Genomic DNA, 17,500 nt, shown 5'->3' on the forward strand with positions numbered 1-17,500 from the left:
GCTTTACAGACAATGACAGAAATAGGGGTTGGCACGTTTATTTCTGCCGCAGATGTTAATGACTAAGAGAGAGGATTAATCATAAGAAAGAGACTTTCATTTTAACACGCTTCTTCTCTTCTTACTTTACTCTCTCTCCTTTCTTGCTCTGGCTCTCTCCTTTCATGGTCCTTTGTTCTATTCTTTCTTTCTTTCTTTCTTTATCTTTCTATCTTTCTTTCACTCCTGATCTTTCATTCCCTTTCTTCCACTGCCTCTCTCTATCTTTCCCGTCATTTGAGGTCTTCTTCCTGTGGGCTCTTCCTGCATCTCAGGATCGACACACAAAGAGAAGGAGCTCCTTGTTTACGTGAAAACGGAGGATTCTTCACAAGGCAAATTGCACCGCTGTGGCAAGTCATCATCAAAAGCCACTCACTTTCATTTCAACAAAACACGTTAGTCACATCTGTGTCATGTCTCTCTGCTTCCCTTTAGTCCCCCACTGATCTGTGTGTGTGTATGTGCGTGTTCGTGTGTGTGTGTGTGTGTGTGTGTGTGTGTGTGTGTGTGTGTGTGTGTGTGTGTGTGTGTCTTATCCTTTCCTTTGGTGCAGTGTCTCGTCTCAGCATGATTTTAATCACTTCATGATAGCGTTGTGTGTCTGAGCGGCGTGACTCGACTTTACTCGGCGCTAGACCGCGGTGAGCAACTCCTCAGTATAATGTGCTTGTTACAGCAGCACCAACTAGTTATCTCCAACATTAAAATAGTGTTTCCACAATCATTTTCGTAACAGGGTGAAAGACACTTCTGCCTTGACAGGGTTACAACAACAACACTACATTGTTGGTGTTAGTTGTGTATCCTTAGTAAGAGAAATGTGGATGGGGGAGTGAATACCATTCTCCTGTATTCTTATGAATGGCCAAAGTGGCCTAAAGGTGCACTGTGTAGGATGGTGGCCAGAGTAGGTATTGCAACTATGCTGCACATTGAAACCGTGCTGCCTAAGTCATGCAGCTAAAAACGTCTATTTAGGGAAATTCAAAATGGCCGATATGGAGAAGATTCACCTTTTTCATGCTCTCTCTCTCTATATATATATGCATGAAAAGTGCCACTTTCCCAGTCATAATCAATACTTATAATTTTGATGGTGGTGGTAATTATTTGTGAAAAAGCTAACATTTGTGAATGGGCAAAATTAATTCTGGAAAGAAACTGCTAACAATATTACAGTGCACCTAGTGGGGTCACATAGGTACTTAAGGCGGGGTCGTGGACAGAAAGGACTTCCACAGGTTAACAGTTAACAGCACAATTGCATCAATTGATGAGTAAGATGATGAACTTGCATGGTCAATTGCTGTCCTATGAATTTCCGGCAATATTAGTGAAAAAACTCTTTATGGAAAATCCAGCAATATTAATGGACAAAAAAAGCCAGAAAATATGGGGGGTGGGGTGGTGTAGCCTGGCGACGCCATTCTATGTACTCCTCCCAAAGATTTTGGCTCCGCACCTAGTCTGGCAAAAACCTTCCAGCTCGGTTTGAAGACTGTTTAGCCAATCAGCAAACAATTGAGAGTGGTGACGTAGAACTCACCCGTGAAGTCCGTTCCTGATCGGTTAAGGTTGCTATATTCACACTTTTGTTTTGTCATTTGCGTGCTTTTGCGACGCTATATCATAACAGTCATGGCAATAAAGCACAATATGGGTTTTAATTTGAATTCAGAACTCCAATGAATTTAAATGGCGTAAGTAAGATCAGACCATCTCCCACCCTGTTTGACTGAGTCAACAGTCATTTTCGCCCAGACTAGCGGTGGTGGTAGGTCTTGGAAATATTCTTAGGTCTAAAAGGCGGTCCCCGGTGGAAAAGTTTGGGAACCACGGTTGTAGTGTATGTGTGTAGGGGTGTCTTACCATCTGTGCTGGTCCGCGAGGGCACATCCCCTCCTGAGTTCTCCTGCTGGGGCGCACATGCCTCCCCGTCCCCTCTCAGTGGGGTGTCTGCCTTGGATGTTAGTGACGACAGGGCTGGCGGATGAGGGGACCTGGTCGCCAGTTCCATGGCCGAGTCAGGGTGCGCTGTGCTGGGGCTGGCAGCCTGGGGCGAGGGCGGTGGTGATTCTGGAGGAGTGGAGGTGGTGGTAGTCTGTGAACTCCCAACGACCGCTGTAGGAGGGGTGGGGGAAGACATGGGGAGAGGAATCGGGGGAGAGAGAGAGAGAGAGAGAGAGAGAGAGAGAGAGAGAGAGAGAGAGAGAGAGAGAGAGAGAGAGAGAGAGAGAGAGAGAGAGAGAGAGAGAGAGAGAGAGAGAGAGGGGAAGATAAGTGACGTACAGAGGCACATCTTCTAACAAGACATAAGAGTAGAGAACACAGCCAAAGCACTCAGACTGGACTGTCTGGTAAGGTAACCTTTCCGCACCAAAGGTCTGAGCACAGAAAATGGTGTTGGACTAAGCGGTCAGAAGACTGCTGATGGAAGATGTAGCTCAGGAATTTATATATATATATAAAAAGAGATGGAATGGATGAAAATATAAAGCTGTTGGTCAGGAATTGCTGAAAAAACGAAGAGATAAAAAGAGAGGATTTATAAAAGAGATGATGCTGTTACCATAGCTGCAGTTAAACCAAAGTGGAAATTGGTTTGAATTTGATGTACTACTGTTAATGTACCACCATTTGCAGTGTGACAGGCTTGATAGCCGTTTCCATTTGATAAAAAATAAGTGAATCACTTTGACTTCTCAATGTGGTTTTAGAAACTCTCAGAAAAACAAGCATTTTGTCATTTAACACGGATTGGCGCAGTGTTTTCATGCAAAAGCTTACACATCACGGTTTATCACATTCACTCGCTTAGCACAAGCGCTAACAATACCATGCATATCAATTAGCCTATATTGAAATAAACCTTCTCAAAATCAAAGCTCAAATATTTTCTGACACAAAGGGCAAAGAAAGACAAGATAAGGCATAGAAGATGACCACTACATCACTATATCAAGAAAAAGGCATGGTGTGTGTGTGCTGGTGTTGGTTAAAAGCAAGCGTCTAGCTGGCACGATGAACAAATTCATTAAAGGGAAATGAAGCCTTCGGAGGGAGAGCAGGTGCTCTGTGGAAATGACTAATTCCATGCACGCATATGGGCCCAGAGAATATGTGCTTGTTTGGGTGTGCGCCTTTCTGCTTGTGTGTGTGTGTGTGTGTGTGTGTGTGTGTGTGTGTGTGTGTGTGTGTGTGTGTGTGTGTGTGTGTGTGTGTGTGTGTGTGTGTGTGTGTGTGTGTGTGTGTGTGTATGCGTATGTAGACAAAACATTGCATGGTTGTTTGTGTGTGTGTGTGTGTGTGTGTGTGTGTGTGTGTGTGTGTGTGTGTGTGTGTGTGTGTGAGTGTGCCTAGGTGTACGTGTATGTAGGTGTGTGTTTGTGTCATTTTCAAATGGAAATGTCATTTTGGGAGAGGAGAATCCATCCAGAGGGTATGTGCTTTGTGCGTGTGCGCGTGTGTGCGCATGATGACTTCTCCACGCCACAGCAGTGGTACAGATATCAGCTATCCTGCTAATTATTTGTTCCCCTCTTCACTGCCTGAAATTCCCCCTCTTCAAAAGGCCAGTCTATGGATTTTCTAAAATGTCACCTGAGTGCAATAACACCACCCCAACAACCCCTCTACATACTCCCACACACACCCCCACACACACACACACTCTTTTAACAAGCAGAGAGGTTACCGCACTGAAGCAGCTCTGCTAATACCAGTCGTGGAAAAAACACACAGACGCACAAACGCACACACACACACTAACACGGATGCACACGTACATACACACAGCCACACAAACAAACATGCATGCATGCAGGCCCGCACACAAACCCAAACACAAAGCCACGCACAAACACACACACGCAAGCATGCACGCACAGGGCAAAGCAGCAGAGCTCAAATCAGCCATTCAGCTTCATTGTGCTGTTGTTCTACTGCAGTGCTGGTGACCAACAGAGATGGGGGTTGGCTGGCAGATCTCACACATATTAGGGTAATAAGGCACAGTGTGTGTGTGTGTGTGTGTGTGTGTGTGTGTGTGTGTGTGTGTGTGTACACCTGTACATGTATGCGTGTGTGTTGCGCTGGCAGACTGTGTCTCCGTCACCAGGACAGTTAAGGAGGGATGACATTCACTTCACACGCACGCACACACACACGGGTGGGAGACGTGACGCCTTGTTTTTTCGTAACATTGGTCAAAAACCTACAAAACTGTTATTTTTCCTTTAAAAAACAAATGTCAATGAAAGAAGATGTGGTACATTATGTTTCATATTAGTCTTAGATGAGAAGAAACATTTTTGTTAAGATTTATGTAAAGGTTTATATGTCAAATATCCTGCGGTGTGACCATAACATTAATGAAACCTGGGATATAATATATGAAGAGTTCAGATGCAAAACCCCCTAACTCCATTTCTGAAGACCTGCACTTCTATATTTTTAGAGAACCCCGTTGTTGGTTTGGTTTACATTCATGTACTTGATAATACATATAAATGGTTATATTACATGAATAAAATAAAAAATATGCAATTTTGATAGCTTTCTGTTAAATAAAAATTAATTAAGATTATTTTCTGAAATGGCACTTAGGGGGTTTTGCATCTGAACTCTTCATATATATAAATTAACCAACAACATTTTGAATAATGTATGAAGCATTTGACATGATTGCATAAATATTAACTTTATATTAAGATATGTGAATGTGAAAAAAACTCAAGACAGTAATATTAACTACAAGTTCAATTTCGTAACACAAATTGCGTCCTGTGGGGTGACATGTATAGTGGTGCTCATATGTTTACATACCCCAGCAGAATATACGCTTTCTTGGCAATTTCTCACAAAATATGACGGATTACACAAAAAACTTTTTTCACTCATTGCTAGTGACTGGCTTAAGATATTTATTAGCAATATTCTGTGTTTACTCTTTCAAAAGCATGATCACAACCCAAACTACCCAAATGACCCTGCTCAAAAGTTTACATACCCTAATGTCTGATGCTGAATACAGCCCTGTTTAACATCAAGGACCGCTCTAAATTGTTTGTGGTAGTTGTGGATAAGGCTCTTAATGTTCTCAGATGACAAAACAGCACATTCTTCCTGGCAGAATGGTTGTTTCCTATAATATCTTTGGGTGTCTTGTTGGAACCTCACATTTAAGGTTTCCCCTGAGTGTCTCAATGATGTTGAGATCAGGAGAGTGAGATGGTCGCACAAAAACCTTCATTTTATTCTTTCTGAAGCTAATGACAGGTTGATTTGGCTTTCTGTGTCGAAATATTGTCATGTTGGTTCTGTTGGAATTTCAATTCAGAAATGCAATATGAGGGGTTTGGTTGGAATCAAGCCACTGGGAAAGGGAATCATTGCATTGCAATGATCATTGCAAGGGAAATTGTTCAGGAGACATAGGACAACCAAAAAATAACTTCAGGTGAAATATAGGACAACATGAAAAAATGTTTTAAACTGTACAGGAAAGAGGCACTTGAGGAAAGAGGGGCTGTTGGGGGTTGCCAGGAGAAAGCCATTACTACAAAAATGCAAACATGTTATTTTGCATATGATACACCAAATAGCATAGTGAGAAGCATCAGAATGCATGTGACAAAGTCATTTGGAAAAATGAGATCAATATGGAACTTTTTTCAGCTACTATTAAAGGGACACTCCACCCATTTTGCATTAGGCTTTCCATTGATAGACACCCAGTCATACTTTTGAATGGTCTTTCAAAAATCTCTCAATTCCCCCTGAGATAGGAGAAATCCGCATTCATCTCTTAACACTTCCTGTGTCAATGATGTAAAAATGGTCATTTTGCATCATCGACATAGGAAGTGTTAGAGAGGTGGATTTCTGTTGAGACTACAAGCCTTTTTCCCACCTTTTAAACCCCGCCCATAGGGGGTTGGACCTAATGCTCTAACAGACCTATCACAGATCAGTGTCCCAGTGCTTTTGAAATCACTGGCATTGAGGCTCCAGTAAGCAGTGTTGCCAGATTGGGCTGTTTCCCACCCAATTGGGCTGCTTGGGATGGCCGTCTGCGGGTAAAAATGGCATTTTACAGGAAAACTCGCCCAATCTTTCCCATCGACATCAATAGAATTGGGCGGGATTTAGTGCTTCCAGGCAGATTTTGAGCATTTTTTGGGCTGGAAATCATCAGCCTCATCTGGCAACACTGCCAGTAAGTCACTGGCATAGCTGGAAAGGAGAAGCTGGAGCACACTGCAGCTTAGTTTTCAAGACTTTATTTTGTGCACACACCCGACCAACGTTTCGGTGTTGCTACACCTTCTTCAGAGTGAAATGATAGCAAGAGAGAGACACACATTTCAGGACTTGACATTCACAGGTGATCCCACTTGGTTTGGCTAAATTGGTCTCATCTCATTGCAGGTAATTGACCCCACCCCCCAACACCAGGACAAGATTGCAGACAATTAAACAGAGAGGCTTTGTGGAAAGGTATTTTGGATTCATACTCTAAATTCAGTGGAGCCTCAGGGCATAAATGAGGAACACAATATGTCTTGCTCTCTGTAACAAATTGTTCCAGCATCGCGGCTGTGGTCTTCTTTTTTCACTTTTTTATTTTGTTTTGGGAAGTTGGCAAGCTGTCTAATTGTCTACAATCTTGTCCTGGTGTTGGGGGGTGGGGTCAATTACCTGCAATGAGATCAGACCAATTTAGCCAAACCAAGTAGGATCACCTGTGAATGTCAAGTCTTGAAATGTGTGTCTCTCTCTTGCTATCATTTGACTCTGAAGAAGGTGTAGCAACACAGAAACGTTGGTCGCTTGTGTGCACAAAATGGTCTTGAAAACTAAGCTGCAGTGTGCTCCAGCTTCTCCTTTCCAGTGATGTCTGTCCCACTGTGATGCACCTGCAAGCAGGGTTGCCAGATGAGGCTGATGATTTCCAGCCCAAAAAATGCTCAAAACCAGCCTAGAAGCTCAAAATCCCGCCCAATTCTATTGATTTCTATGGCTAAAATTGGGCGGGTTTTTCTGCTAAATGCCATTTTTACCCGCACATGACCATCCTAAGCAGCCCAATTGGGCGGGAAACAGCTTTTTGAGCGACCGTCTCACTCTCCTGATCTCAACATCATTGAGCCATTCAGGGGAAACCTCAAATGTGAGGTTCCAGCAAGACACCCAAAAATATTATAGGACACAACCATTCTGCCAGGAAGAATGTGCTGTTTTGTCATCAGAGAACATTAAGAGCCTTATCCACAACTACCACAAACAATTTAGAGCGGTCCCTGATGTTAAACAGGGCCATATTCAGCATCAGACACTAGGGTATGTAAACTTTTGAACAGGGTCATTTGGGTAGTTTGGGTTGTGATCATGCTTTTGAAAGAGTAAACACAGAATACTGCTAATAAATATCTTAAGCCAGTCACTAGCAATGAGTGAAAAAAAAAGGTTTTGTGTAATCGGTCATATTTTGTGAGAAATCGCAGATAAAGAGTATATTCTGCTGGGGTATGTAAACATATGAGCACCACTGTATGTCAATGTTTGTGAATGGGCAGCTGCAAGGCCAACTACAAGGGTCTTAAAGCCTGGCTCCTAACCAGTCAGTACCTCAGTTATTGGAGAGTGCTGTGGAAGTTTAAGGTGACTCTTAACCTCTTAATATGTCTTCATATTGCAATCTTTCTGTCACGAATTGCTTAGGTTCATTTTATGGTGTCCTGTGGTGTGACTGCTCTTATAGTTGGAAAAAATGTTTTTTATAAATGAAAGCACATATTAAGATTAAACACAATATCATTATCAAGTTAGCATGAGCTCAGATGTCAGTCATGTATACAAAAGGATTAAAATGGCCATAATGCAGTGAATTTCCTGTGATGTGACTTCATTTTCCTGCAGTGACATGCCTATGCTATGTGTTGATGGAGGACACATTTTCCCAAAAATGGCAAAAAATAAGGTGAAATTCCACAGACCACTAAGTGTTTTATTTTTTTCAGTTTTTTTCCAATTTTTATCCATCATTTTTTCAGGAATTTGAAAAACTTTTTTTTTTTTTGCGTTACGCCCTTAAACGTCAACCACCCACATACACATACACGCACACGCACACATACTATATTCCTCCAAAATAACACAGTGAGTCAGTGAGCAACCTCTCTGAGTTGCAGTCAAAATACATGGTTACATGGAACTCCGATGGTGGGACAGACCAGTAAAAATCAGGACAATCAGGACAATCTGGACAAAAACGTGACAGGTGGCAAGAGTAGTGCTATGGCTCCTGTCTGTTTTATGAACACACAGAGAGGACTCTTCATATTTTGTGATTATATCCCAAAAGATAACTGACTGAAGCGCAGTATGAAATGGATTTGGTAAATGGGTGAGACATGAGGTGCAACCACTACTAACGTTTCAAACAGATTTAAATAAAAGAAAAAAAAAGAAAAAAAGTATAACCCCCTCGAAAATGAGATGGCACATCTCAAAGGGCTATCCTTGTAACAAATAAATACAAAATAAAATAAAATAAAAGATGCTGTCAGAGAAAGAAAGTGAAAGCAAAAGTGAAAGCCCATTGGGAAACTCCAACTCCCATTGTCATTGTGACACAGCACTCCACAGCACACAAGTGAACACTGCACACAACGAAATTGCATTTATGCCTCACCCGTGCAAGGGGGTAGCCCTCAGTGGCGCCCCATGGGGAGCAGTGCGGTGGGAGTGGGACGGTACCATGCTCAGGGTACCTCAGTCATGGAGGAGGATGGGGGAGAGCACTGGTTGTTTACTCCCCCCACCAACCTGGCGGGTCGGGAGTCGAACCGGCAACCTCTGGGATGCAAGTCTGACGCCCTAACCGCTCACCCATGATGAGAGACAGAGAGAGAGAGAGAGAGAGAGAGAGAGAGAGAGAGAGAGAGAGAGAGAGAGAGAGAGAGAGAGAGAGAGAGAGAGAGAGAGAGAGAGAGAGAGAGAGAGAGAGAGAGAGAGAGAGACAGAGAGAGAGAGAGAGAGAGAGAGAGAGAGAGAGAGAGAGAGAGAGAGAGAGTTAAGTGGGAACGATACGATACAATACGGACCCTTTGTCAGTTTTCACTGAAATTAATTTTGCATCCCTGAATAAGACTTGTTTAAGGAAGGACAAGATATACTTGTAACATCACAGGACTATTGCACAATAGTGCCATGCATGTGGAGCATAGGAGAGCACCATCAGACAAATAAAACATGGTGCCTGACACCATAGTGACACATCCACAGTCACAGGTACAGGTATAGTCAAGACAGGGGACACAGACCTATGTACAGACTAGAGATGCACCGGATCCTGATTTTTAGGATCCTGCCGGATACCGGATCCACTGCTTAAGATCCTGCCGGATCCGGAACCGGATACCGGATCCTACGAAAGGGTTGAAACACATAGCCAACTCACACTCATGGACCCTTTTTATTACCTTGGCTAAAACTTTTTTTTTAAGACTCATTGGCCACACTGCCTTCAACGGCCACTTCCAAAGGGATTTCACTCCATGCAGCGATTGGGGTTGTGAAAGACTGACTGAAAAGCCTAGGCTACGTAAAANGTAGAGATGCATCAGATCCTGATTTTAACCCTGTGAAACCTGAACCATGAAAGCAATGAGAGAAAATTCTAATTTTTTGGAATTTGCTTCAATATTGGTCCCTTATAAGAAATGTAAAAAAAAAAATCAAAATTTTGTTAAGGTCACTGAGATATTTCATGCATCATATATGATGCATCAGGCTTTTAATGAATGAAAATTCCAATTTCATGACCATTGAAAAATTACTTTTAATGCATTTACAACTTTTTTTTAATTTAAAAAAGTTGTCAGACAATTTAATTTGAGGATTATCTTTAAATATTTAGTGAGATCCTGCCATTTTTATAAGCCTATCATTGTTTTAGCAGGACCATATTTTACATTTCCCACAGCCTGGTTGGGTAATTTTTTAAAATCTATGTAAAAACATAGCTGATCGAATGCTTAACAACCTATTTATGAGTGTAATATAGATCATTATTCATTTTTGATGTGTAATTTGAATATATGGGTCCATTACTACAATTGGACCATTTCTCCATTCACTTCAATGCATTTTTTACGAGATCATAATTTCAACATTTTGCATTACATTTTCAAAATTGCAAGTAAAACCTGTTTCTTAAGACAATATCTTTGTCTTGAAGTAAAACAACTTGTGTGTTTTGTTAAACGATCGTCGTGGTATGCTTTGTAAGTTTCCCTATGGAGCAAATGCATTGATGGCTGACTTCCTGCCACCGCCGGATGGTGCTTATATGTTTCATCAGTTTTAGCACGATCTCTCTGCAACACGGTGTAAAAATATAAACTCTTCCTTGATTAATTGCACAAAGCAAGTGTTCAAATTAAAGGATTTAGAGTTATATTTCGGAAATTTGTTACTCAAACCTTTTGCAATTTGACGATATCTCAGCGTCGGTCAGGGAAACCGGAACTACTCCATTTTTGCATTTTTCGCCGAGCTGTGATCAACTTGTTGTTGACCGCTGCTCTCTTGTGGCGGTTTCCGTGTACTGCAGGACGTTTGGAAATGACACACAGGATGTTTTTGAGATGGATTTTTTTTTTTTTGTGTCAGCGTGGAGAGGGCTTTGAATTTGATGCATTATTTATGATGCATCCGGCGCGATAGGGTTAAGGTAACTGCCGGATACCGGATCCACTGCTTAAGATCCTGCCGGATCCGGATAGTCTTTAAAACCCTGCCGGATCCGGAACCGGATCTTGGATCCTGTACATGTTTAGTACCGACATACATACATACATCACCTACGTACAGACATCAATAAAATGAATTCAATTACCTTCATATGGTGATTGTACTACATACAGCTCTAAGACTGCAGATACAACAAAACAATTGATCGATGTATGAAGGAATGTTAAAGTCTGTTGCAGTTGAAGAAGGGAACTCTGAAATGCCTGAAAGAGGGAGTGACTGTGAAGTAAGGGAAAGGGAAGAAAAAATAAAGGGAAAGGACAAGGAGAAAGGGATGGAGGTAGGAAAGCAAGGATCAGAAGTGGCCAAAGTAAAAGTAGAAGCAAATAGATGGTGTAAGTACAACACCAGCACATGATATTGCATAGCGGTTACAACAGTTATTTCATTGTAACTAATGAGGTGGCCAGACACTGTTACAGAACCCCCCCTAAAAAACCTAACCCCCCCAGCACATGTAGACCAGTTACTCAGTGAAGTTACCGGTACTTGCGTCGGAAGGAAGCTATGGCAAGGTTTGCTTTTTACTTCTACTTTTATTTTGGTCAACTGTAGCAAAGATAAATGCAAAATGACACATTTTTTGTGACAGCTTGAGTAAGATGGACCCAGTCTTTGACGCATCATGCCATCACGCGCACACGCACACGCACCCTCACACACACACGCACGCACGCTCTGCAAGAGGATAATGAAAGCAGTTTCTGCTTGAAAGTGAAAAGCCCAAAGCACTTTGTTGTCTTCTGCCTTTGCTTCCTTTGGGCTGCACATCTGCACTTCTCAAAAACGATTTATCAGAAAAGACTGTTATTTACAAAATAAAAAAAATAAAAAAACATAGCTGCCAATCATATTTCATTTTTCGTCTGGGTAGTACTTTGTTCTCTGCATTCAACAAGTGGGGGAAAACTGAAAAATCAATTTCCTTATTGGAAAAAAAATAACGGGTCATCAAACAATTTGTGCAATCTGTGCTAAGAGTTGTCCAGCAGGATTGTTGACCAAAGGAAATTATTTATCTACCCTTTGTCTGCTTATTTAATTATTTAGTGAGTGACTAACCTGCTTATTGAGTGACTAACTGTAGAATTGTCCTGTTTTAATTAATCTTGTTTACATGCACTGTACTAGCTTGTGTTGCATTAACATAAAAATAAAACTAGTTCATCTTGAAGATGCTTTACTGTACGTTTTCTTCATCTCATTCTGTGATGGAGCCTTGTGGGTGGGGGTGGTGGCATTAGTGGTAGCAGTAGGGACATGCATAAACTTCCCAAAAGTTTCAGGATCTTTCCGCTGCATACTCGAGTCCAACTTTCACTTGAGCAGGAATGATGAGCAAGCGAGCATGCGGTTGACAGATATGAGGGAAAAAAACGAGGGGGAAAAGCGAGAGAAAGAGAGAGCGAGAAAGAGCAAGAGAGAGAGAGAGAGAGAGAGAGAGAGAGAGAGAGAGAGGGAGAGAAAGGGAGAGAGAGGGAGAGAGATGCAGCAAGAAAGGAAGAGGGAGTGAGAGAAATCGAGGTGTGCTGTGCTGTTGCCTTGGTAATAAGGCATTCCAGATGGTTCTATTTTAGAATCTCGCTGCATGCACTACCTACACACTTGACACTCAGCATAACAGGCAGGCACATGAGCTTGGGCAAACAGAAGCACTTTTTCGCACGCTATTTATACCCGCACATCGTTATTGAAGTTTTAATTTCACCCTTCATCTGCGTAAGTGACACCTAGACATGTGTATACACGAACGCACATGCCCACAACCGCACGCACACCCACTAACACATACACGAGCGCGAGCGCACACACACACACACACGTACATAAGCACCCACACACACACTGCAGGAACTGTGGAAGGTTGGTATAAATAAAATCATATACGTGTCAGCTGAACGAAGGTGTTGTTTGCCACGTCTGATGGGAATGAGTTGACAGAGGCTCTAAAACAACGAAGTGTGGTGGAATGTCTCACACACTCTTGTGTGTGTGTGTGTGTGTGTGTGTGTGTGTGCGTATTACTCACTTGCGTGTCCAGGTCGCGGTGATTCACACATCTCGCAGTATGGCAGCAGGCCGCTGTTGTTATAGGTACACGCCCCACAGCTCCACTTCTGTTTCACCCCCACCTGCCCCTCCGACAGCCTGCGCGGGGGCATCATCAGAGCGGCCAGGGGGCTGCTCTTGCCCCCCACGGACACTCTCTTGCCCCTGCCTCTCGCTGACACAGGGGTGGCCTGCCGAAGTCTCTTCGCCTGTGGGGCAAAGTCCTGGTCTGTGGTGGGAGGGGGGCTGGGGGTGGGGGTGATGATGGTGGTGGTGGTGGTGGTGGGGGGGTTTGAGTGCAGGGCATCTTGGGATGGGGGTGGAGGTCTTAGAGGAGTGGTACAGATACAGTCATTATCATCACCGGTCTTGATGTCTTTCTCTTCCTTTCTCTCCGTCTCCTCGTCCTCTCCAGGTCTTTTCCGCTTCTTCTCCTTGTTGGAGGAGGGCGAGAAGAAGGCACGGATGTCGTGCTGCTTGTCTTTCTCAAACTGGGGGAAAAGAAGGGCCTGGCTGAGTTTAAGATGACATTACATCCAGGGCTTTAAATTAACACCAGCCAACCGGCCAGATGCTGGTGAAAACTCAGTTTGGCTGATAGAATAGAAAACTCACTAGCCACTTGGACTGGTAGACAGTGTATGTGTGGCTAGTAAGATGTAACATCTACTAGCCATATTGTCTAGTGATGAAAAAAGTCAATATTTAACCCTGATTACATTACATCACTTAACCTAACCCTATGCTGACGCTTTTATCCAAAGCAACTTAGAAGGGTATTGCTTACAGTCCCTGGAGCAGGGTGGGTTAAGGTGCCTTGCTCAAGCAAACACTTCTAACTTTTTTGCACTTTAAGTAGGAAAGGAAGGGGGTTTCAAGCACTGATGCCGGCACTGCACTTTAAATGGGAATCCACTACTACTGCTGCCGAGTGTTGTGCTCCAAACACTATTTTGTTGCCTTTTTGGACAATGACAATATTAACTGTTGGATCTTGGCGACTCACGTGAGAGAAGAAGACCTCGTCCTTGTCGTGTGCGGGGCCGTTGGTGGCGGCGGCGGTGGCCTCGCTGGGGCTCCAGGCCTGAGCGAAGTTCAGGAAGTCAAACTTGTCCTTGTCCCCAACCTCCGCATTCAGGTACTCCTTCTTACCGTTCAGCGTACTGCCCGTCACCGTCTCCTAAAGACCACAACAACCAGACAAAAAAACAAATAAGGACTGGATCCTAAGTAACCACTGATCCAAACCAGTGCTCTGGTTAACTGCTAAGGATTAAATCTATCGTTAAAGAGTGTGGGGCTATTGTTCATAATGATGATAATAAGTATTACATTTCTGTCTGGTACCCCTTCTTTCCAGTCAGCGTACTGTTGTCACTGTCCCTAGCAGCGCTATCAACACATCAAGCAATTAACAAAACTATGCAACAGTAAGTTGTAATGTGTGCATTAAAGCACTCCTTCTGCCTGTTCAACGTAATGGCCGTCATCATCCCTCCCCTGTAGTGCGTGGCAAAACCTCAAACAATTAGCAAAACAACAGTGGCCACAGCATTTTGAATTGACCACAGAAATGGTCTTTAAAACTATGGTGCTGAAAATTATTTTACTAAGTCACATCACTTCACCTGCTCCCGCTAATTGACAGTTAATCATTACATTATATATGTACAGAAGTTATTATGAAATATTACCCATTAACGGCACACAGTTCAGTCTTCTGCAGTAGAAAAGTAACATGAAATGGGAAAATAAGAGCACCAATCAACCACTTAAGTTAATTAATGCTTGGTTATTGCACTCATTAGCAAGCTAGCTTTAACAGGCTTTTAGATTCTATTGCCCTCCTAATCACTTTACATCATTTTGCCAAAGGTACTTATTACCACTTTTGTAGCAATTAATTAAATGATCAATTAAATAAATGGCTATAATTTTCCAGAAACATTTGATTGATGCAACTATTAATGTCATGAAAGTCTTTTTTTCGAGATGGTTTCAATACACACTTCATAACTACGGCACATTTTAAAGTCCTTTGCCAACCTTGACATAATAAATTCGGGTTCGCCCTGATTAATAAATTAAACCCTTTACGCCACCTCGAACCCCCTGGATGTCCCGACTGTCATCTCTCACTATTTCCATGTGATTATAAATCCCACTGATAAAGTAATTTCCCCCCAAGGTCCTTCACCACGGACGCCACTCAGCCACGGTGACAAGTGACTCACACATACAAGTGCACACACAAGCAGACAGACAGAAACACAAGTGACTTTCACACACACAAGTGCGCACACAGACACATGCGCACACACAGACTCTCTTTTTCACACACACACACACACACACACACACACACACACACACACACACACACACACACACACACACACACACACACACACACACACACACACACACACACACACACACACACACACACACACACACACACACACACAGCCCTTCTTATTAAGCATGCTGGCACTCAGCACTGCTGAGCAATCCCGTAGCCCTGGTGACAGCAGTTCCAGCCGCTCCAGTTGACAGATTAATGTGTCCCCCCTGGTGCCCTCATTCACTGCCTGGCATGACCCACCCGGGAGTGCCCATCCATTCCAACCTTCCTGCCAATGTGGCTGTAAACACGGCAGTGTTCATGCAGGTGTGTGTGTGTGTGTGTGTGTGTGTGTGTGTGTGTGTGTGTATGTGTATATGTGTGTGTGTGTGTGGGGTCGGTCCTAGGGGCTGGCCAACCAGGCCATTGCCGGGGAAGGCACCATTGCGAAATTCTGCCCACGATGACATTGTGATCTTCGTAATCTTTTTTTTATGGCGGGCTGCGTTTGGAGGCGGGACGCAGCAGGGGGTGTCACCTGGGGCGCCAGTCATAGCAGGACCGCCAATGTGTGTGTGTGTGTTGTGTGTGAGCGAGACGTAAACCTGTCTTTTGGGCATGCTCCACATAGTTACATGAGAGGTGGCCTTGGTGATGTCAAGGTACTTTGCTGTAGTTCAAAGTGTACTACGGTACATGCGTGTAGTCTGGGAATTCCCATGCTGCCTTGCACATTCGTTCCTATCTGCTTGATGGCCTGCTAACCGTGCGAACACACCGCGGGCGTTGAACGCGTGGAAAGATGCGGAAGTAATTGACTTTGTATGGGAGAGGAGGCGGCAGAAGCGTGAAAAGCAGCAAAGAGGCGAGGGCGTCAAAAGTTGAACTTCATCTAAAAATATGTAATGAGCTCAGCGGCAGCAGGCGGCAGCCAATGGAATGTTCACATTTTTCTAATCACAAGCTTCGGTTGGTCGAGATTCCTGGGAGAACGCTTCAGGTTGAATCGTTTGCCGCGTTCAACGCCCCTGACCAGTGCTCTCCAGGCAGGAGTCAGCAGCGTTTTAGCTCTTTCAACGCCCGCGGTGTGATCGCGGCATAATGCCCCACCTAGAGCGCTCATTTTACTGACTGGCATGACCTGGGTGACACTCAACCCTCAACCATCCCCTTAAATGTGTGTGATGGCAAACGCGACAGTGTTAATGCAGATCAATTTTACCTCGAAAGAGCAACACAGCGTTTAGTTTTCTTTGGACATGGTCTGTGTGCACAAAATGACGGACATCGTCCCACCAAAACTGTGGACAATCGTATTGTAGGTCTGATGACCTCGATTCATGTCTTAGAGCCTCAAACACTTTATTACCAAAATAATTAATTAACCAAATGATCAGAATCAGGTGCTCCTAATCACTTGGCCAGGCCATAGATGTATTAAATCATCACCTAGGTATGTAGACTAGACTAAAAATTTGTGAAAAAATGGACAGCTCTAATGGGCTCATTGAATTCCCACGTGGAGCTGTTATAGGATGCCACCTGTAAAACAAATCCAGTCACGAAATTTCCTTGCTCCTAAATATTCCACAGTCAACTGTCAGCTTTATTGTGAGAAAATGGAAGAGTTATAGAACAACAGCAACTCAGCCACGTAGTGGTAAGCCACGTAAACTGATGGAGAGGGGTCAGAGGATGCTGAGTGCAAAGAGGTCACTGACTTTTTACACAGTCAATTGCTACTGAGCTAAAAAAAAACATGTGACCTTCAGGTTAGCCCACGTACAGTGCGCAGAGATCCCAAAGTGATACGGTCCCATTTTTGGAAACAAGCTCATATTAGACCTCCCCTTGAGTTAAATAATAGGGTTTTACCATTCTCCTGTACTTTCAACCGTTCTCTAAGCATGGCAGTGCAAATTTTACCTCTATGCTAGCAGTTAACATTGGGTCCTATGAGACCAGCTGGAGGCTAACTGGTCTCATAGGACTCAATGTGAACTGCTAGCTTGGAGGTAAAATTTGCACTGCCGTACCCAGAGAATGGTTGAAAGTATAGGAGAACCGTAAACCCTATTATTTAACTCAAGGGGAGGTGTAAAATAAGCTTATTTCCAAAAATGGGACCATATCACTTTAAGTTCATGTGTGAGTCAAGGTAGGTTAGCAAATACTTTTTGAAATAGAGTGTAGTAGGCATTCTGCATGAAGGTGGTTCAATAACAGGGTGAAAGGTACTTTTGACCT

At 43.3% G+C, this 17,500-nt stretch overlaps 1 protein-coding gene across 1 annotated transcript in view; it reads right to left on the reverse strand.

Annotated features, from left to right (window-relative positions):
• The window catches only part of zranb3 (zinc finger, RAN-binding domain containing 3), a 120,296-nt gene that overhangs the window by 25,616 nt on the left and 77,180 nt on the right, over positions 1-17,500 (reverse strand). The window contains exons 12-14 of the mRNA XM_063212502.1: positions 13,916-14,089; positions 12,890-13,400; positions 1,912-2,163 (exon numbers count right to left, since the gene is read on the reverse strand). Of these exons, the coding sequence (XP_063068572.1) occupies positions 1,912-2,163; positions 12,890-13,400; positions 13,916-14,089 (937 nt within the window). The remainder of the gene's footprint in view (positions 1-1,911; positions 2,164-12,889; positions 13,401-13,915; positions 14,090-17,500) is intronic.

The sequence above is a fragment of the Engraulis encrasicolus genome, chromosome 12 (genome assembly GCF_034702125.1).
Source record: "Engraulis encrasicolus isolate BLACKSEA-1 chromosome 12, IST_EnEncr_1.0, whole genome shotgun sequence".
Lineage (NCBI taxonomy): Eukaryota > Metazoa > Chordata > Actinopteri > Clupeiformes > Engraulidae > Engraulis > Engraulis encrasicolus.